Source organism: Rhinoderma darwinii, chromosome 2 (assembly GCF_050947455.1).
Source record: "Rhinoderma darwinii isolate aRhiDar2 chromosome 2, aRhiDar2.hap1, whole genome shotgun sequence".
Classification (NCBI taxonomy): domain Eukaryota; kingdom Metazoa; phylum Chordata; class Amphibia; order Anura; family Rhinodermatidae; genus Rhinoderma; species Rhinoderma darwinii.
Window position 1 is genome coordinate 123,044,933 of NC_134688.1, and position 21,758 is coordinate 123,066,690.

General features: G+C 44.7%; 1 protein-coding gene across 3 annotated transcripts in view; it reads right to left on the reverse strand.

The window, feature by feature from the left end:
- Positions 1-17,635, reverse strand: part of LRCH1 (leucine rich repeats and calponin homology domain containing 1) — a 301,867-nt gene extending 284,232 nt beyond the window's left edge. For all 3 annotated transcript variants that reach the window (XM_075852250.1, XM_075852251.1, XM_075852249.1), the window contains exon 1: positions 17,077-17,635. In XM_075852250.1, the coding sequence (XP_075708365.1) occupies positions 17,077-17,335 (259 nt within the window). In that variant the 5' untranslated portion in view covers positions 17,336-17,635. The remainder of the gene's footprint in view (positions 1-17,076) is intronic.
- Positions 17,636-21,758: the final 4,123 nt, after the last annotated feature.

A 21,758-nucleotide genomic window follows, 5' to 3' on the forward strand; every position in this document is an offset into this window, starting at 1 on the left:
AGTAAAGCAGCCTCACCCACATCTAATGACATGTTTACACTGGACACAATGTGCAGCCGGGTTTGTCTGTACACAATGCTTACCCAATAAAATGATCACAACGCGTCTAGTCATAACAGAGGAGAAGGAGATGAATACACTTTGAAATCATTACCGTGACAGTGAAACACACAAGAGAATTAAACTCCTCGTAATAAAAAATAATCATTTCAAGAAACACTTGTGTGCATACCCATGTATATTTATTTACTACAAAAAGTAGTCCTTTTTACGCTCGGTCATTCTGTGATAACATTTGACTTGTTAAAACAGATATCTGCTTAAAGCGTACTTAACCATTCAAGCGACTTTTCAGAATAATCTGTCATATGTGTTTACATGAGGAATAACAATATTTCTTGCCATTACATAACTTGTATATGGTTTCGTTTATTAGCAGTTTTCTCCTAATTCTCAGGTTTTCTTTAGAACGTGGTTGTAGCCTAAGGGTATGTTCACACAGATTATTTTCGACCATTTTTCGGGCCGTAAAGGGTCGAAAAATCGGAAGCAGAACGCCTACAAACATCTGCCCATTGATTTCAATGGGAAAACGGCGTGTTCCGACGGGGCGTTCCTTTACACAGCCGTCTTGAAAAACGGCTGCGTAAAAAAACACCCACGTAAAAGAAGCGCATAACACTTCTTGAGCCATTTTTCATTGACTCTATAGAAAAACAGCTCCAAAAAGTCTGTAAAAAACGGAGTGAAAAAACAGAATTTGATTAAAAAACGGCTGAAAATCAGCTCCTGTTTTACCTTGAAACAGCTCCGTATTTTCAGACGTTTTTGATTTTGTGTGTGCACATACCCGAACTGTTATCATGTCTTCTATACACGGCCCACTTAAAAGACGACAATCCTGCTCTCCTATCTCTATCTATCACATATATATAGAAGCAGCAGTAATGAGCAGTGTAGCTGTGAATCCAGCACTGTGGTGATATAACACTCACTAGAAGCTGCAGAAGCATCTCTGTCTGAGTCAACTCTGCCTCTCTCTTAGGCTTTATTCAGACGAACGGGAATTACGTCCGTGCAACGCGCTTGTTTTTCACGCGCGTTGCACGGACCTATATTAGTCTATGGGGCCGTGCAGACATGTGCGTGATTTTTACTCAGCGTGAGTCCGCTGAAAAAAAGTCACAACATGTCCGTTCTTTGGGCGTTTTGCGCGAATCACGCACCCATTGAAGTCAATGGGTGCGTGAAAACCACGCATGTCGCACGGAAGCACTTCCGTGCGAACAGCGTGATTCGCGCAACAGCTGTCAAAAGGATGAATGAAAACAGAAAAGCACCACGTGCTTTTCTGTTTACAAACATCCAAATGGAGTGTCATAATGATGGCGGCTGCGCGAAAAGCACGCAGCCGCGCATCATATGATGCTGCCACACGGAGCTGTTAAGTGGCTTTTGCGCACGCAAAACGCCGCGTTTTTGCGTGCGCAAAAACGCCACGCTCGTGTGAATCCAGCCTTAGGCTTTATTCAGACGAACGTGAAAAACGTCCGTGCAACGCGCGTGATTTGCACGCGCGTTGCACGGACCTATATGTGTCTATGGGGCCGTGCAGACATGTCCGTGATTTTTGCTCAGCGTGAGTCCGCTGAAAAAAAGTCACGACATGTCCGTTCTTTGGGCGTTTTGCACGCATCACGCACCCATTGAAGTCAATGGGTGCGTGAAAACCACGCATGCCACACGGAAGCACTTCCGTGCGAACTGCGTGATTCGCGCAAGAGCTGTCAAAAGGATGAATGTAAACAGAAAAGCACCACGTGCTTTTCTATTTACAAACATCCAAACGGAGTGTCTTTGAGAAGAGCGAACCCGGACAACCGAACCGAACTTCACCGGGTTCGGCCGAACTCGTTTTGGCCGAACCTGGCAAAAAAATTTCCGGTACGCGACGTCCGGATATAGTCACTGTCCAGGGTGCAGAAAGAGTTAAACTGTTTCAGCACCATGTTCAGTGACTTCCGATCCCAATATACATGAACGAGTAAAAAAAAAAAAGTTCTGACTTACCGCTAACTCCCGGCTTCTTCCTCCAGTCTGACCTCCCGGGATGACAATTTAGTCCAAGTGACAGCTGCAGCCAATCACAGGCTGCAGCGGTCAAATGGACTGCCGCGTCATCCAGGGAGGTGGGGCCAGATGTCAAGAGAGGCGCGTCACCAAGGCAACGGCAGGGAAGTTCTCGGTAAGTACGAACCTCTTTTTTTTTTTTAACAGGTTGCTAGATATGGTGATCGGAATTCACTGTCGAGGGTGCTGAAAGAGTTACTGCCGATCAGTTAACTCTTTCAGCACCTTGGACAGTGACTGACGTCGGCTAGCCTCATCTCTATGATGGCGGCTGCGCGAAAATCACGCAGCCGCGCATCATACACGGATGACACATGGAGCTGGCAAGTGATTTTTGCGCGCGCAAAACGCCGCGTTTTTGCGTCCGCAAAAACGCCACGTTCGTGTGAATCCAGCCTTACTCTGCTCCTGCTTGCTCCACCTCCTCCCCTCTCAATAGACTTCTATGGGCAGCTGTAACCTGATACCTCAGTGTGCTGACAGTCTGTCTTATCTTGAGGAGACAGAAAGAGCAGTAAATTCAGACTAAGTGAACATTTATGAGGAGGGGAGGAGCCTGATAAGTAAAGAAAGGGGCAGTTTTCTCTAAAAACTAAAATTGTCTGTGTCTACAAGGGGTAAATATTTATTGCCTTTTCCTCAAGATCAAAGGCCCATAGTTGTACTGCAAAATTCAATGAAGTTTACATTTTTTCTGAATGCTTTTATCACACAAGACTATTACCAGGACTGCAATTGTGGGATTTATTTAATACTCCCAAAACCCTTTGCTCACTATATAATAATTTTCACTACACTATAGCAATGAAATATCTAACCACCTTTAGAGATGCCAAATATTTCTGTGAGTACATCTGCTTCATGTGGCAGCACAAACCATTGGCCACACACTTTTATTTAATCTTAAAATCCAAATAAACGGATGATAATACATGAATGATTTAGCAATAAGAACTAGATGTCAAAGTTGATGAATATCCCTGAGAGTGCTGTATAATGTTCCTCTGAGTTTTTTAAAATGTATTTGAACCATAGAAATTTATATGACTAGAGAATCATTTAAACTTTTTTTTTTAAAACAGAAAAGAACAGGTTAGGCTTCATTCACATCTGCGTCAGGTGGTTACGTTCATGGGTTCCGTCGGACCTTTCCATCAGTGGAACCCATGAACGGAAACCAAACTGAAACAATTGGAAACCATAGCTTTCCGTTTGCATTACCATTGATTTCGAATACGCTATTAATTCCATTGAATTCCATTGAAATCAATGGTAATGCAAACGGAAAGCTATGGTTTCCGTTTGGTTTCCGTTCATGGGTTCCCCTGACGGAAAGGTCCACGGAACCCATGAGTGGAACCCCGACGCAGATGTGAACAAAGCCTTACTCACACTTCATGTATAAAACTATATGTAATACAAATGATATGCTGTTATTTTACGTAATTCATATACAGTACAATATTATAAACCTTCATTACAGGAAGTGCTTAAAAATGCTGTGTAAAGGGCCTGTTCACATCTGCATTGTAGGCTCAGTTAGGGGCATCCGTTGCAGATCCAGCAGGGATTACCGGAAACAATAGAGCAGCATGCTGCGCTATTGTTTCCGGTAAAATTACGGACACCACAACAGAAAGCTCCTCTGACGGAGCAGATCAATGGAATACCACAACTCAGATGTGAACAGCGCCTTATTCTAAACAACCTTTCCTTGATAATGTATATACTATAAAGCTCAATGGCTCACACTGGACATAGTCTGTGTTTTTCCTTAGATTTAGGCCTCATGCACACTACAAAGCCATGAACGGTGGCCCGCAGACTCTGTGTACCGCCGAATGGTGCTCACATACAGTAACGTATGTCAGAGATATTCCCTCCTAGAAGCAACTATTCATAATACAGAATGTGATGGAGAATGCCATGAAAAAAACCTTATAATAACTATTTAGATGCTGTGCACCCTCAAATGTTTCAATAACGTTAATTCATGTATTTCGATACTGAGCTGTGAACCTGCACTGCTTAGTATTGTAACACATGAATCTAGTCAGTAGCAAGATGTGATGCGGCCGACGCTACACTGAGCGGTGGCGCCAGCCCTGAAGACACTGAAGACAGAGAACATGGCTGACGCACTGCAAAGGACCCCCATGCGCTGTCTTCCGTGTCGACACCGACGCCCATTAGTGCAGCGCCAGCCGCATAACATAATGCTGACCGTGCAGGCACAACAAGTGTGAGCGCATGATCTACAGCCCTGCTCTAACGGTGGAGATCAGAGAAACCTCTGATCTCCGCCAATATTCCCTTGAATGCTGCGATCAAAGCTGACTGCAGCATTCAAGGGAAAAATGAGAAGGGGGATACACCTTTGATCGCATCATATGGCAGACAGCCCAGGATCCATTGAAGGACCACAGGGTTGTCTGACCATATTTCCTCTTAGGGCCTACTTAGGTACAGGGGTGAAACTAGGAAAGACTGGGCCCCATAGCAAACTTTTGACTGGGCCCCCACATCCCCCGCCCTCCCGACAATGAACATTTATCAGTTATGTGTGCAATGTAAAAATACAGCTAGGCCGCCAATGTACTCTTATTAACCTTTAGTCACAGGGTTACGAAAATTGTAACAAACGGTTAAGCACTGATATTTTAACATTTGTTATCACTTAATTATGTTACTTCATAGTCATAATAGTTATTAAAAAAACTGACCTGAAACTTAAAGCACCGGGACACACCCCTGTAGATAGTGCCACATAACCCCCTTGTAGACAGTGCCACACACAACCCCCCTTGTAGATAGTGCCTCACACAACCCCCCCTTGTACATAGTGCCATATACCCCCCTTGCAGGTAGTGCCACATACCCTCACCCTTGTAGATAGTGGCACATACATCCCCTTGTAGATAGTGCCATACAACCCCCCTTGTAGATTGTGCCACACAGCCCCCCTTGTAGATAGTGCCACACAGCCCCCATTGTAGATAGTACCACACACAACCCCGCTTGTACATAGTGCCACACACAACCCCGCTTGTACATAGTGCCACATACCCTATGCACATGGTGCCACATAGTCCCTTGTACATAAAGCCACAAAGCCCCCCTCGCACATAGTGCCACACAGCACCACCTTGTACATAGTGCCACATACCCCCCTTCTAGATAGTGCCACATACCCCCGCCTTTGCAGATAGTGCCACATACATTACCTTGTAGATAGTGCCACATACATCCCCTTGTAGATAGTGCCACATAGCCCCCCTTGTAGATAGTGCCACATAACCCCTGTAGATAGTGCCACATACCCCCCTTGTGGATAGTGCCATATATCCCCCTTGTAGATAGTGCCACATACCTCCCTTGTAGAAAACGCCACATAGCCCCCTTGTAAATAGTGCCACAAAGCCCCCCATTGTAGATAGTACGTTAGTGCCACATAGCCCCCTTTGTAGCTAGTGCCACATACCAACCCTCCACCCCCCCATGTACATAGAGGCACATACCCCTCCTTGTACATAGTGCCACACAACCCCGAGAGCCCCACTTGTACATAGCACCACACAGCCCCTTGTATCTAGTGCCCCCCCCAAACAAATAAAAAAAACGTATACTCACCTAGCCCCATTCCCGCGACGAATGGAGCTGCTCCATCGCAGCCTGAGATGGGACCCTTGCGTAGGCTGGCGTGATGATCATGTCATCACCCTGGCCTGTCCCAGTGCCTTATAGGCTGCTGGCCTAACTAGCTCCCTGCTCTGCAATAGTGTTCAATTGTATCGGCGTCCTAAGACAACAGAAAACTCAAAAACTGACAGCAAATCGGTGCATTGGCTACCTAGCTCCTGGGATTTGTCCAGCCCTGAATTAAGCATGCCTTCGGGTATATTCACACGCAGCAGATTTAAGGCAGATATTTCTGTGACTGACGATATGTTCCATATATTTAAAAGGGGTCGTTCCTGCAACATATGCATAGAAATTTCCAAACCCTGTTCACATGTTTTGTACAAAAGAAAACACTGCAAACTATACCATCAAGTAACAATGTCCTGGGCGGTTAGAACATACTATTTCCTGAATTATTTAGTGATAGTTATGAGGTGACTACTCAATAAAATAAGCATTAAAGTTAAAGGGTTTTCCCATCTTAGGGCATGGCCCCACGTGGCGTATTTCTTCCGCAACTGTCCGCATCAATGCCGCACAGAATCTGCGTTGCAGATTCTGTGGCGGATCTGCCCAAAATGTGCAGTAAATTGATGCGGACTGGCCGTTGCGTATTGAGGTGAAAGTACTTCCCTTCTCTCTATCAGTGCAGGATAAAGAGAAGGGACAGCACTTTCCCTAGTGAAAGTAAAAGAATTTCATACTTACCGGCCGTTGTCTTGGTGACGCGTCCCTCTTTCGGCATCCAGCCCGACCTCCCTGGATGACGCGGAAGTCCATGTGACCGCTGCAGCCTGTGATTGGCTGCAGCCGTCACTTAGACTTAAACGTCATCCTGGGAAGCCGGACTGGAGACAGAAGCAGGGAGTTCTCGGTAAGTATGAACTTCTATTTTTTTTACAGGTTGCTGTATATTGTGATCGGTAGTCACTGTCCAGGGTGCTGAAACAGTTACTGCCGATCGCTTAACTCTTTCAGCACCCTGGACAGTGACTATTTACTGACGTCGCCTAGCAACGCTCACGTAATTACGGGTGCATACACATAGTCACCCGTAATTATGGGTGCACACACATAGTCACCCGTAATTATGGGTGCACACACATAGTCACCCGTAATTACGGGAGCCCCATTGACTTCCTCAGTCTGGCTGTAGACCTAGAAATACACATAGGTCCAGCCAGAATGAAGAAATGTCATGTTAAAAAACCAATACGCTCCGCAGCACACATAACATGTGCATGACATCTGCGGACTTCATTGCGGAATTTAGAATCTCCATTGAAGTCAATGGAGAACTTCCGCAATGAGTCTGCAACCAGTCCGCCACAGGTCCGCAACATCCATTGTATGCTGCGAACACCAGATTCCGCACCGCAGCCTATGCTCCGCAGCGGAATTTTCCGCATCGTCTAAACGAACACTACTAAAAAGCAGTGGAAGGCAATGGAGAAACGGGTCCGCTGCGGATTAACGCTGCGGAGTGTCCGCAGCGGAATTCCAGAGCAATTCCGCCACGTGGGGCTTTGCCCTTAGACTCTCTCGGGCGTGACTCTATCTCCATTAGTCTCCGCCTGGACTCTTCAGCCAGCGGCCGCTGAACCAGGCAAAACAGGGGTCGGGACCCCCGTTCTCGATATAGATGTGGGTCCCAGAGCTGGTACCGCATCTATCAGACATTTATGGCATATCCTGTGGATATACTAACAATGTCTAAGATGGGAAAACCCCTTTAATGACCACCTTTAATGACCACCTTTGTGCCTTCAGTCACCACTATTTATACATTGAACTTAATAATAAAACAGTATGCAGTAAGCTTTTAAGCTCACCCTAATGGTGGCTGCATCATTTAACTCTATGCAGGCAATTTGGGGCTCTGTATAATATAAACTAAGCTCTTAGAGCTATACGGATATATTATGAAATTAATCAGCATAGGGATGGTGTAAAACAGTTCACATTTATTTCAATCTATGTTTTTTTCTGGATGCTTAGATGTAACATTGGTGGTGTACTATAACGGGAACCAGGACGCAATCTCTTTCATCGGATACCACCGGCGCCACACAGCCGGTGGTATGCGGTGATCGACATACCCCATTGACTTATGGTGGGGTCCGTTGAGTTCTGCTGTGGTGTCTGTTGTTTTTATTGGTAGGACAACGCTGTATACATACCTAAATAACCTAACAATGTTTCAGGTGCCCCTCACATAATACATGTTTTAATTATCTGCAGATAAACCCTAGAGAATACAAAGGTCATAAAGACAAATGTAAATCATAGAGATTTCTCCTTTTCTTTTTTTTATAAACGTGAAGTTAAAATCTATCATATTAATAATAAACCACTTAATTTTTTTACTATAAATATAAATATTGTTCCCTTTCAAGATTTAAGTAGAGAAAAATGATATTACTTCTCAGGAGGTTTTCCTGTTTAATTCAGGGAGTTTTCCAGCTGCAGTTCAAAAACAATTCTCAGCGTTTCCTTACATGCATGGAGTCTCTTTCATACAGTGTGAAAGAATCAGAATACACCCACATCTCCGTTATAAAAGGATGCTCAGCTCTGGACTTGGAAGGAAATCAAGGCCTGCTGGAATTTCACAGCTCAACAACTACGCTGTGATTTATAAACAGAACACACAAAAACATGCTCCGGATTATTTATCAGAACATAAAACAGCTTCAGAACCAGAACATACACTTCTCTCAATACAGGCTTCTAGCCTAAGGCTATGAATGACACATTTACATCAAGTCCACCAGTTTTGTGTAAACTGTTAATCCAGGGAAAGGCAGAAACAAGACTTCTATGGGGCAGATGCTAATTTGTCCTTAAAATGTTTAAGGGTATGTTCACACGGCCTATTTACGGACGTAATTCGGGCGTTTTTGCCCCGAATTACATCCGAAAATAGCGCCTCAATAGCGCTGACAAACATCTGCCCATTGAAAGCAATGGGCAGACGTTTGTCTGTTCACACGAGGCGTAATTTACGCGCCGCTGTCAAATGACGGCGCGTAAATAGACGCCCGCGTCAAAGAAGTGACCTGTCACTTCTTTGGGCGTAATTGGAGCGTAATTCATTGACTCCAATGAATAGCAGCGCCAATTACGTCCGTAATGGACGCGGCGTTCAAGCGCCTGCACATGCCGTTACGGCTGAAATTACGGGGATGTTTTCAGGCTGAAACATCCCCGTAATTTCAGCCGTTACGGACGCCCTCGTGTGAACATACCCTTAAGAGGTTTTCCCATCTTGGATATTTATGGCAAATGTGCCGTTCCTCTATTATTCCTCCTAAAAATGTATTAATAAATTGACAACTGGGTGTTACCATTCCACTAGTCAACGGGGCATGTCCCTACACAGACTGGTATTATCAGGGCTTGTCCACACACAACAAAGTTGCTGCAAAAAATTTCTGCAGAAATTCTGGTGAAAGTAGCAGACTTTTCCGCTGCGGAAAAAAACGCACCATTTCCTGCGGTTTTTACTGTAGAAAATTGTGAGTATTTTACTGCGTCTTTTACAATGGTAGGAGATGGTGACATCTCCTCTAAAAAAAAAAAAATTCTGTTCACTTTCCGCAGCAGGAATTGACTTGCTGCGGTCCGAAAAATACGCACCGCAGGTCAATTTCGGCTCAGAATTTTTATGCAGCGTGTGGATGAGAATTGTTAAATCTCACCGACTTTGCTGCTACTGTAATCTGCTGCGTTTTTTCTGTCCGCAATTCCGGACGGAAAAAAAAGCATAAATTCCGCAACGTGTGGAGGAGCCTTCCGTGTTCTGTCCTCAAAGTAAAAAATACCAAGAAAGGTGATGAGCAGCGTATCAGCCCATTCACTGTTTGTATCTGGCCAAGACAGCGTAGTGAGAAGTTGTATGCGCTAATTCTATGAAATACATAATAGACTTCATCCTTGTTAGGGCACATTCAGATGTGGCGGATTTGCTGCGGAATTCCACAGCGGACAGGTCGCATTGGAAATTCGAAACAGACTTTTTTTTCTTTGGTTCTTATAGCGTTTAGTTAAAGGCTAAGTAAACCCTTGAATGTCATTTTTTTTATATACAAAATGGTCAGTCAGTGTGCCACTTTATAAATAGATTTTATTAAATACTTTTTACAGCTGCTCTGAATTCTGTATACACGCAGGATCCACCTGTATTCTATTATATCATATACAGGATAAAGAGCAGCTGTATCTCAAAAAGAAAACATAATTAAAAAAAAAAACTATTTATAAAGTTGCACTAATCACACTGACTGACCTTTTTATTAAAAAAAAATTCAAAACTTTACATAGACTTTGAGGGCACGTTCACACGTGGCAGAATTGATGTGGAATTCCGCTGCGGACAGTCCGCACCGGAAATCCGCAGCAGACAGTCTGTCCATTGGTTTCCACAACTTTTTAGGTATCTTTGTGCAGACGTTGCGGACAACTCCGCTGCGGACCATAGGCTGCGGTGTGGAATTTGGTGTCCGCAGCATACACTGGCTGTTGCGGACTTGATGCGTACTTGCAGCGGAATTTCTTCATTGACCTCAATGGAGTTGCAAAATTACGCAATGAAATCCGCAGATGTTATGTGTGTTGCGTTGCGGATTGCTTTCATGAACAGGATATTTCATCATTCTGGCTGAACCTATGTGTTTCGAGGTTATAGCCAGACTGGGATGGAATGTTTTAAAAGAGAGCAGGATGTACTCTTCAACCGGAATCTGCAACGACTAATCTGCCGCAATTTACTTCACATTTTAGGCAAAGGCGCAACGGAATCTGCAACGCAGATTATGTGCGGCATTGATGCGTACAGTGTCTGCAGAATACCGCCACGTCTGAACATGCCCTTAGTTAGTGCAGTCATTGCGGAAAACAACTGTGCGGAAACTAGCTTATAGGTGCGGAATTTACATTCCGCGGCATGCACAGCCTGTTGCAGAGAAGCAGCGGATTTTCACTACGAATATCAGCAAAAGCTGAAATCTTCGGCAAGTCCACTGCGAAATCCGCCACATCTGGATGATCCCTCAAATATGCTAATTTAGCAGCAGATTTGTTGTGTATTTGCGGCAAAATCTGCAGCGGACAATTTTGGCCACGTCTAAACGCGCCCTTATGGCAACTTATACATCCTGGTTCTATTCACATCAACACAAATATAAGCACAATTCTATACAGTATCATGGACCCTTGGCTAGATCTCAATGAGCTGGGCTGTTCCAAACCTTAAAATAGAAGGAATGAGAAGAGTTCCCTTCTGCTTGCTGGGCGATTGTGGAGAAATGTTTAAAATAACTCACAGACCCAGCAGCTGACCTCCAATCCACAAAGAAGCAACATATCAACTTTATTTCTCTCGTCTTCTAAAAATACCTTCAGGGCGGCATGGGAAGAGGGATTGGTGGTTGGGTGAGAACAAACTACTATACTGCTTACATCTTGGTTTTCATTTGTTTCTTTCCCAATAGAAATAAATGCAGCACCATAAGAGTATGTTCACACGCAGTGACCAAAAATGTCTGAAAATACGGAGCTGTTTTCAGGCGAAAACAGCTCCTGATTTTCAGATGTTTTTGTAGCAACTCGCGTTTTTCGCGGTGTATTTTACGGCCGTTATTGGAGCTGTTTTTCAATGGAGTCAATGAAAAATGTTTTCAAAAACGTCCCAAGAAGTGACATGCACTTCTTTTTCGTGGGCGTCTTTTTACGCGCCGTATTTTGACAGCGACGCGTAAAATTACACCTCGTGGGAACAGAACACCGTAAATCCCATTGCAAGCAATGGGCAGATGTTTATAGGCGTAATGGAGACGTTTTTTCAGGCATAAACCGCCCGAATTACGTCTGAAAACACTGCGTGTGAACATACCCTCAGTAACAATGAATAGAGGAAGGGCACGGCCAGACGTGGCGAATTTCCTCCGCAGCTGTCCGCATCAATGCCGCACCTAATCCGGGTTGCGGATCTGCCCAAAATGTGCAGTAAATTGATGCGGACTAGCTGCTGCGGACTGCGGAAAAAGTGCTTCCCTTCTCTCTATCAGTGCAGGATAGAGAGAAGGGACAGCACTTTCCCTAGTGAAAGTAAACTAATTTCATACTTACCGGCCGTTGTCTTGGTGACGCGTCCCTCTTTCGGCATCCAGCCCGACCTCCCTGGATGACGCGGCAGTCCATGTGACCGCTGCAGCCTGTGATTGGCTGCAGCCGTCACTTAGACTGAAACGTCATCCTGGGAAGCTGGACTGGAGACAGAAGCAGGGAGTTCTCGGTAAGTATGAACTTCTATTTTTTAACAGGTTGCTGTATATTGGGATCGGTAGTCACTGTCCAGGGTGCAGAAACAGTTACTGCCGATCGCTTAACTCTTTCAGCACCCTGGACAGTGACTATTTACTGACGTCTCCTAGCAACGCTCCCGTAATTCCGGGAGCCCCATTGACTTCCTCAGTCTGGCTGTAGACCTAGAAATACATAGGTCCAGCCAGAATGAAGAAATGTCATGTCAAAAAAGCAAGACGCATCCGCAGCACACATAACATGTGCATGACAGCTGCGGACTTCATTGCGGAATTTAGAATCTCCATTGAAGTCAATGGAGAAATTCCGCCATGAGTCCGCAACCAGTCCGCCACTGCTCCGCAACAGACAGAGCATGCTGCGGACACCAAATTCCACTCTGCAGCCTATGCTCCGCAGCGGAATTTTACGCATCGTCTAAACGAAACACTTCTAAATTTAAGTGGAAGTCAATGGAGAAACGGCTCCGCTGCGGATTAACGCTGCGGAGTGTCCGCAGCGGAATTCAAGTGAAATTCCGCCACGTGTGAACCCAGCCAAAGAGTAACCCCTGGCTCTATTACTTACAACGGATATATATCAGGCCGGAGCAGGTAAAACAATAGGGTTAAAAATCCGTAAACACCACAAGTAATATACAAGGCAAAACAGAAAGTTTTCACTGCTCAAAAAAAGCAGTCCAAAGTGTAGTTAGTATGAACACTCTTCCCCAGTCTATATGGGATAGATGATGTGCGATCCAGTGTGGGTGTAGCTAGTACCGCTGGCACTTGTAGTTCTACGTAGACACATACGGTTTCCCAATGTCCTCCAGCAGAATAAAGTACATATGTCTCCAGTATGGAAAAAAAGGAAACAATAGTGCAAAACCCTTCAACACTGTTTTTGTCACACCAATTTTATTCCATACTTACGAGACAAAGAATTCTCAAACACATCAAAATAGATACAATTTGTAAAAGCATGAGCGGCACGCCAAACACTCTCGTCTGACCCTGGGTTTCGCCCTTCCGGTCTCCCCTGGGGCATGTGTGTAGTGTCAAATCAATTAGATTAAATAGCCGCTGGCAAAAATACCTATAAAAATAAAACCTACATTTCACAATAATAATACAAAATGACCCCATTCCACGCTAATATGTGGCGAAGCGGAGATAATATACCTAAAAAACATCATCATAAACATAGTTTAAAAGGTGCTCATTTCAATGATCTATGATAAAAACTCTGCATTATCCTTATCATTAATTAAAGAGAGGAGACCAAGGAAATATTGATTGATAATGGAGATCTAGGAATATGAATACAAGACAGGAATAGTACAGCTTCATACTCAACTCAGCAATAACTGCCACTGAATGGAAGTGGTTAATTCATATCTACAAGGCACCCTGTGGTGCTGGTGATAAAGTGATATCTGCCATGTGGTGCCCAGTACAAGCAGGTCATGCAACTGCCGTTGTAAAATGGGACATGTCATTGATTCAGATCTTGCAACTTATTTTAGTATCATGCAAAAATGTGATAGTTGTTGCAACACTGGAAACCATGTGTATGTGTGCGTTCACACCTATCACTGAGGCCCCATGCACACGACCGTGCCCGCAATCATGGCTCGCGATTGCGGGCACGGCCGGCCGCTGACTGACAGACGCATTTTCGGGCCGTGCCCCCATACAAAGTATGGGAGCACGGCCCGCAAAATGCGAAAGAACGGACATGTTCCATAATTCCTGGAACATTTCCACGGCACGGACACCCTTCCATAGTGCTACGGAAAGGTGTCAATGTTCACTGAAAGTTAATGGCTCCGTTATTGCGGACCGCAATTGCGGTCCGCAAAAACTGAGGTTTTTTACGGTCGTGTGCATGGGGCCTTAGCTTGGGTTTTATGGAGACCACTGGGGTAATGAAACTACCAAAAATAAGCCTTTGCTCAGGAAACCTTGACTAGTCCTGAATAATAATTCACTATGAGGTACATTAAACATTCTGGTCATGGATTTTTGGTGTGATCCACATAATTATTATTTATTTTTTTTAAATAAAAAGGTTTGTTTTTCCATTTGTAAAACGTCATTTTTGCAATCGTATTGATCAATGTGCCCCCAATGTTCCAGTCCTATTGAACTCCCATGGAGTAAGTTCAGGTCACCAGCTGCATTGTACAATTGGCATTCTGTGCTATTCACTCTTCTGCTTTGCAGACTGTACTGGCACACAATGGGTTACATAACTATACCATTGGACATCACATAAAGCAGTTACTATACAATAAATATGTTACCATAATATTCCTAGCAGATTATCAGGAAATGACTAGTACATTATGCCGCTATCATTGCAGACAGTGAGAAGCCGGCTGCAGAGATTTATCATTAGACAAGTTCCAGAGTGCACTGGCATAATCACTATATATACATGGCATTAACCTGTGCCTCATACATTAATGTAAATGAATCCAATAAAGAACCTGTTTACAATGTATAGCAGTAGCCCCATATATCACACTGAACACAAAACCAGGGTGTATCCACCTATAGCAAGTAATAAAGACCAACATCATGACATTATATAAAGAAGGTGATACACTATCAAAGAGGCCTCTCCGAGCTATGGCAAAACTAGTGGGTACAAATACTAAAAGGAAGTGTGTGAGGTCATATGCAAATGCACATATGTGAGGGCTTTCTTCTACTTAAAGGGGTTGTCCATCCTGGCCAACCTCCTTTTGTGAGGCAATTCCTGCTGTCACCGGGATAAGCTGCTGCTGCTGCTGGGTCCACATTTGTAGAAATGTAGTATGACAACATCCACTAAAGTCAATGGTAACATTATAATATGGTCATAGTCCTACAGCGCAAGAGTCACTCTTTCCGGCAGCTATCCACTGAAGATAATAGAGTGGATACCAGTGCAGGGAACGCCCACTATGTCATAGTCCTGCGGCGCCAGCTCTCCACTGAAGATAATAGAGTGGATACCAGTGCAGGGAACGCCCACTATGTCATAGTCCTGCGGCGCCAGCTCTCCACTGAAGATAATAGTGGATACCAGTGCAGGGAACGCCCACTATGTCATAGTCTTGCGGCGCCAGCTCTCCACTGAAGATAATAGAGTGGATACCAGTGCAGGGAACGCCCACTATGTCATAGTCCTGCGGCGCCAGCTCTCCACTGAAGATAATAGTGGATACCAGTGCAGGGAATGCCCACTATGTCATAGTCTTGCGGCGCCAGCTCTCCACTGAAGATAATAGAGTGGATACCAGTGCAGGGAACGCCCACTATGTCATAGTCCTGCGGCGCCAGCTCTCCACTGAAGATAATAGAGTGGATACCAGTGCAGGGAACGCCCACTATGTCATAGTCCTGCGGCGCCAGCTCTCCACTGAAGATAATAGACTGGATACCAGTGCTGGGAACGCCCACTATGTCATAGTCCTGCGGCGCCAGCTCTCCACAGAAGATAATAGACTGGATACCAGTGCAGGGAACGCCCACTATGTCATAGTCCTGCAGCACCAGCTCTACACTGAAGATAATAGACTGGATACCAGTGCTGGGAACGCCCACTATGTCATAGTCCTGCGGCGCCAGCTCTCCACTGAAGATAATACAGTGGATAACAGTGCAAGGAACGCCCACTATCTCATAGTCTTGCAGCGCCAGCTCTCCACTGAAGATAATAGAGTGGATACCAGTGCAGGGAACACCCACTATGTAATAGTCCTGCAGCGCCAGCTCTCCACTGAAGATAATAGAGTGGATACCAGTGCAGGGAACGGCCCACTATGACATCCATATGTCCTAATAGAGTATATGGGCAGAAGTTGCTCTGAGTCGACTCTATAAAGCACTTTGTGTTATGCTCCAAAAATAAAATGTCTACGGCAACCTGGAGCGCATCTCTTGGAGAGGATAGCTGCCACATACGGTAAGTTCAGTGGTACATGTGGCATGCTTCACTTTAGACCCTTCATGGCTGGGTTTAAACACTGCAGAATTTCTGCAACAGGATTCTGTGCGGAAATTCAAAAGCATTTACAGTAGCAGCAAAAGTGGACGAGATTTAGCAAATCTCCACCACACGCTGAGGAAAGAAAAGCAGAAAAGTCGTGCGGAAAGTGTTCAGCAGTGCGACTTCCAATTCTGCAGTGCAATGTCAATTTATGTTCTGTGCAGAGATGCTGCGTGTTTGGCCCATATATATTCCGCTACAACTGAGTTTTGTTAGTTTATTAATACAGTGTGTACGCAGCGGAAACATGGTAAAAATGCTGCAATGCACACTAAATCTGCAGGCAAAACGCACTATTTACTGCGGATTTCTGTGACGGATTTATCTGCGGGTTTTTTTAGATTCTGCTGCAGAAAATGTGCCAAATATCCGGCCTGTGTGAACATAACCTAAGAGTCCATTCTATGGTAGCTATCTCACCCACTACTAAGTCCTAAGTCTATCCTAATAAATGTTTAAAGAAAACGAAATGGCCAAGGTGACGTCTGTCAATAGGCTGGCTGTGAATGGCCTGGGCATCTAGGATACTCAGTGCTGATATATGCCAGCACTTGCCATTGGCAAATCCTCAACAGACAATGCAGTTTGATGTGTATATATTGAGGTGTCGGTTGTCGTTCGTCCATGTGAGGCATATGGATACATGTATTAAAGGGTGCTGCTACCTATACTTATCCTTTGTATCATTGGCACAGTGAAATAATTGGTGCCTCCAGTAAGGTGGCATTGCTCTTTACTCTATGACTGGCATGAGAAAGGCGGCTTCTGGTACTTCCACAATGGTCAGCAGGCAGAGCACATAAGAAGCCCGCATAGAGAATACTAATACCTCATACTGAGCATCAACTTTCCATCCCTGGAGGCCAGCAAGTGCCAGCACAGACCCAGCAGGGGTTAATCATCCCTGACTGGAATCCTTACCTGCCTGCACTGTGTCGGACAGATCATGGTTCCCCGAAGTCCTAGGGAATTCCTTCAGCTTCCTGGCACTGAGGTTCAGGATACCGGAGTTTGCCGCCTCCTCCAGGGCTCTTTCCAGCCCCCGGTTCACAGGCAGGTTCAGGCTGAAGTTGGTGACACCAGTGACAGCGATGTGGTGCTGCTGCGGGTACTGGGACTGGAGCAGGGCGCTGACTGGGAGGCTAGAGAACGGCTGAGACTCGCTTCCCAGCGTCGCCATCTTCCCTCCCGCTCCCGAGTGCTGTGTCTGGGCTCTATATGGACGTACAGTATGGACGAGACAGAAGAGTCAGGCAGCTGCAGCAACGAGCTCTTTCCTGTAGGTTTCCTGCCTTCTGGAGTGTGGAGGCAAAGGGCGCATGTCCTCCCCTGCTGTATATCCTGCACGGAGGTACCAGCAATTCTTCCACACAAGCCTGCTTCCTGCCACACAAAACTTCTCCACATGTAATAACTCCTCAGCAGACTGGAGGGAGCGCCTTATCCTGCCGTCTGCACCTTCACTTCTGCTGTTTACAGAGAGAATCCGTCCCATACCACGCACTGGGCCCAGCCTGGCACACATGACTGGGTATCATATAAGATGGCAGTGCAGGAAGAGATGTGCCATGGCTAGTTGTATATTTTGTCCTCTATTCAACAACAAAGCTCATTAAAAAAAAGCTAATATGATTTTCATATACATTTTAAAGAAGGTTGCAGAACTCCAAATTTCAGAAAAATCGAATCTCGGTGCGTCAAGCTGGTGCAGGACAACTTGTACCTCATAAGCTGTTGTATGACATTGGCACTCTATAGGAATGCAATAATTCATATATAGATGGAGGCGGGCAGCACACTGCCACACGTGCCACCCCTATGAACGACTATTCCTATGGAGCAGTACTATCAATTCTGAAGTCCATCAAATTCAACTTTTTCATACTTGCAAACTCCAGTTGATCCAGAGGAAGGCAAAACCCACCCTTTAACCCCTTAGGGTATGTTCACACGCCCTATTTACGGACGTAATTCAGGCATTTTTACCCCCAATTTTCATAACCAGCCAGATACAACACAGCAGCAGCAGGCAGCATTACCAGGGTGGTAGGTGCCACTGTTTTTGGCCTTCACCAGCCTAATACTACCAGCCTGCGGCCACCCCGGTGCCTGCCCGTCACTACAGATGGAAGGGTACTGGTTCGTACCCGGCTCTTCCCAGTACCCCTGGTGGCGGTGGGTACCGGGGTAATAATGAGGGTTAGTGTTGGCCTTTGCATCGGCTAACATTAAGCCCCGCCTTAGTAATGGAGGTTGTCAATCAGCCAGCGGCCATTACTAAGGTGGTGATAATAAAGTTTAAAAAGTACAAGCACATAGAAAAAATATTTTATAGAAATAAAAAAACACAAGCCCCATTAACCATTTTATTGAGAATAAAAAAACGCCGTCATTGAAGTCCTCGAATCCGAAGTCCAACAACCGAACCTGTAAAAAAACATAAACACGCAAAAATAATCAGTAACACATAAAGAAGCAAAATTATTATTATTCTTACCTTTCCTGGGTCCAGCGCTGGAGCCGCAATGTCAGCGAGCTGAGTCCTGTATCTAATCCAATCATGTGTGATACTGTCTGCTGAGCCACTGTATCTAATCCTATCATGTGTGATACTGTCTGCTGAGCCACTGTATCTAATCCTATCATGTGTGATACTGTCTGCTGGGCCCTATCTCTAATCCTATCATGTGTGATACTGTCTGCTGAGTCATTGTATCTAATCCTATCATGTGTGATACTGTCTGCTGAGCCAATGTATCTAATCCTATCATGTGTGATACTGTCTGCTGGGCCACTGCATCTAATCCTATCATGTGTGATACTGTCTGCTCAGCCACTGTATCTAATCCTATCATGTGTGATACTGTCTGCTGAGCCAATGTATCTAATCCTATCCATAGTTTATAGGGTCCTAGTGCTATAGATATGCTATGCTGTCTCCTATACACACATTATTTTTTTTGGGCGGACACATATGTATTGGGGCTATTTCCCCTGACATTTTAAGCCCTTAGTGACGCCCCTGGCTGCTGGTGCTGCATTGTTGGGTCACTTAGGAGACCCAGAGATGCAGCTGAAAGCTGCGGACCGTTGGCCATGAGAAGTTTGCGTTGGCGGGTGGGGCCCAATAAGAACTTTTGCATCGGGACCCATGAGCCTTTAGCTACGCCCCTGGGAATAACCCTTTAAGTCTATCGACACTTTCATTACCAAATCCTGTGGGAGCAGATTCCATAATTTTAAGGGGTAACTAAGCTATAAAAAAAACTTTTGACACGTCATAGTGACATAACAGAAGTTTTTATCGGTGGGGCGGGGTCTGGGCGCTTAAACTAAGCTGCTCAGAACCCTACTGATCAAAAATTTTGAAATGTCACTATGACATATCAAAAGTTTTTTAAAAGTTTAGTTACCCTTTTCAACTTACAGTGGAGGAAATAAGTATTTGATCCCTTGCTGATTTTGTAAGTTTGCCCACTGTCAAAGACATGAACAGTCTAGAATTTTTAGGCTAGGTTAATTTCACCAGTGAGAGATAGATTATATTTAAAAAAAATAAAAAAAATCACATTGTCAAAATTATATATATTTATTTGCATTGTGCACAGAGAAATAAGTATTTGATCCCTTTGGCAAACCAGACTTAATACTTGGTGGCAAAACCCTTGTTGGCAAGCACAGCAGTCAGACGTTTTTAGTAGTTGATGATGAGGTTTGCACACATGTTAGATGGAATTTTGGCCCACTCCTCTTTGCAGATCATCTGTAAATCATTACGATTTCGAGGCTGTCGCTTGGCAACTCGGATCTTCAGCTCCCTCCATAAGTTTTCGATGGGATTAAGGTCTGGAGACTGGCTAGGCCACTCCATGACCTTAATGTGCTTCTTTTTGAGCCACTCCTTTGTTGCCTTGGCTGTATGTTTCGGGTCATTGTCGTGCTGGAAGACCCAGTCATGAGCCATTTTTAATGTCCTGGTGGAGGGAAGGAGGTGGCCACTCAGGATTTGACGATACATGGCTCCTTCCATTCTCCCATTGATGCGGTGAAGTAGTCCTGTGCCCTTAGCAGAGAAACACCCCCAAAACATAATGTTTCCACCTCCATGCTTGACAGTGGGGATGGTGTTCTTTGGGTCATAGGCAGCATTTCTCTTCCTCCAAACACGGCGAGTTGAGTTAATGCCAAAGAGCTCAATTTTAGTCTCATCTGACCACAGCACCTTCTCCCAATCACTCTCAGAATCATCCAGATGTTCATTTGCAAACTTCAGACGGGCCTGTACATGTGCCTTCTTGAGCAGGGGGACCTTGCGGGCACTGCAGGATTTTAATCCATTACGGCGTAATGTGTTACCAATAGTTTTCTTGGTGACTGTGGTCCCAGCTGCCTTGAGATCATTAACAAGTTCCCCGCGTGTAGTTTTCGGCTGAGCTCTCACCTTCCTCAGGATCAAGGATACCCCACGAGGTGAGATTTTGCATGGAGCCCCAGATCGATGTCGATTGACAGTCATTTTGTATGTCTTCCATTTTCTTACTATTGCACCAACAGTTGTCTCCTTCTCACCCAGCGTCTTACTTATGGTTTTGTAGCCCATTCCAGCCTTGTGCATGTCTATGATCTTGTCCCTGACATCCTTAGAAAGCTCTTTGGTCTTGCCCATGTTGTAGAGGTTAGAGTCAGACTGATTAATTGAGTCTGTGGACAGGAGTCTTTTATACAGGTGACCATGTAAGACAGCTGTCTTTAATGCAGGCACCAAGTTGATTTGGAGCGTGTAACTGGTCTGGAGGAGGCTGAACTCTTAATGGTTGGTAGGGGATCAAATACTTATTTCTCTGTGCACAATGCAAATAAATATATATAATTTTGACTATGTGATTTTCAGGTTTTTTTTTTAATATAATCTATCTCTCACTGGTAAAATTAACCTAGCCTAAAAATTCTAGACTGTTCATGTCTTTGACAGTGAGCAAACTTACAAAATCAGCAAGGGATCAAATACTTATTTCCTCCACTGTAGATGTGATCGATAACAGGTAGATCCTCTGACACGCAGGACCCACTGTCACCGAAGCCATCAGTCCTGAAGACCTGACAGATTCAGGTTTGAGCACAAGACACAGCTTCTACAGTATGTATCCAGGATATATAGAAGCTGTATCTCAAAAAGTATAACAAGTTTTTAATAAAAAAACAATTACAAAGATCTTTAAAACAACATAATACATTTTATTAAAAAAAGTGTTCAATGGTTTACTTAGCCTTTAAGGTCCAGACAGTAAAGAAATGCTTTTGATCTTTCTGGCGAAATTGCATTTCGGTCTTATTCACACGGACGCATGTATTTCAATGGGGCCGTTCACACGGACCGTGTTCCAAAGGACCGTGTGAATGGTCCGTTAAAATATTTAACATGTCCTATTTTCTTCCAATTTCACGGATCCCTCCATAGACTCGAGTCTATGGGGATCTGTGAAAACGGGTCCCGCACGGGTGAAAGTCGGACATGAAAAACGGCTGTTTTTCACGTCCGAGTTTCCCCACGTTCGTCTGGATAAGCCCTAACTGTAAGCAGTGCCCAGTGTTATCTGTGGGGT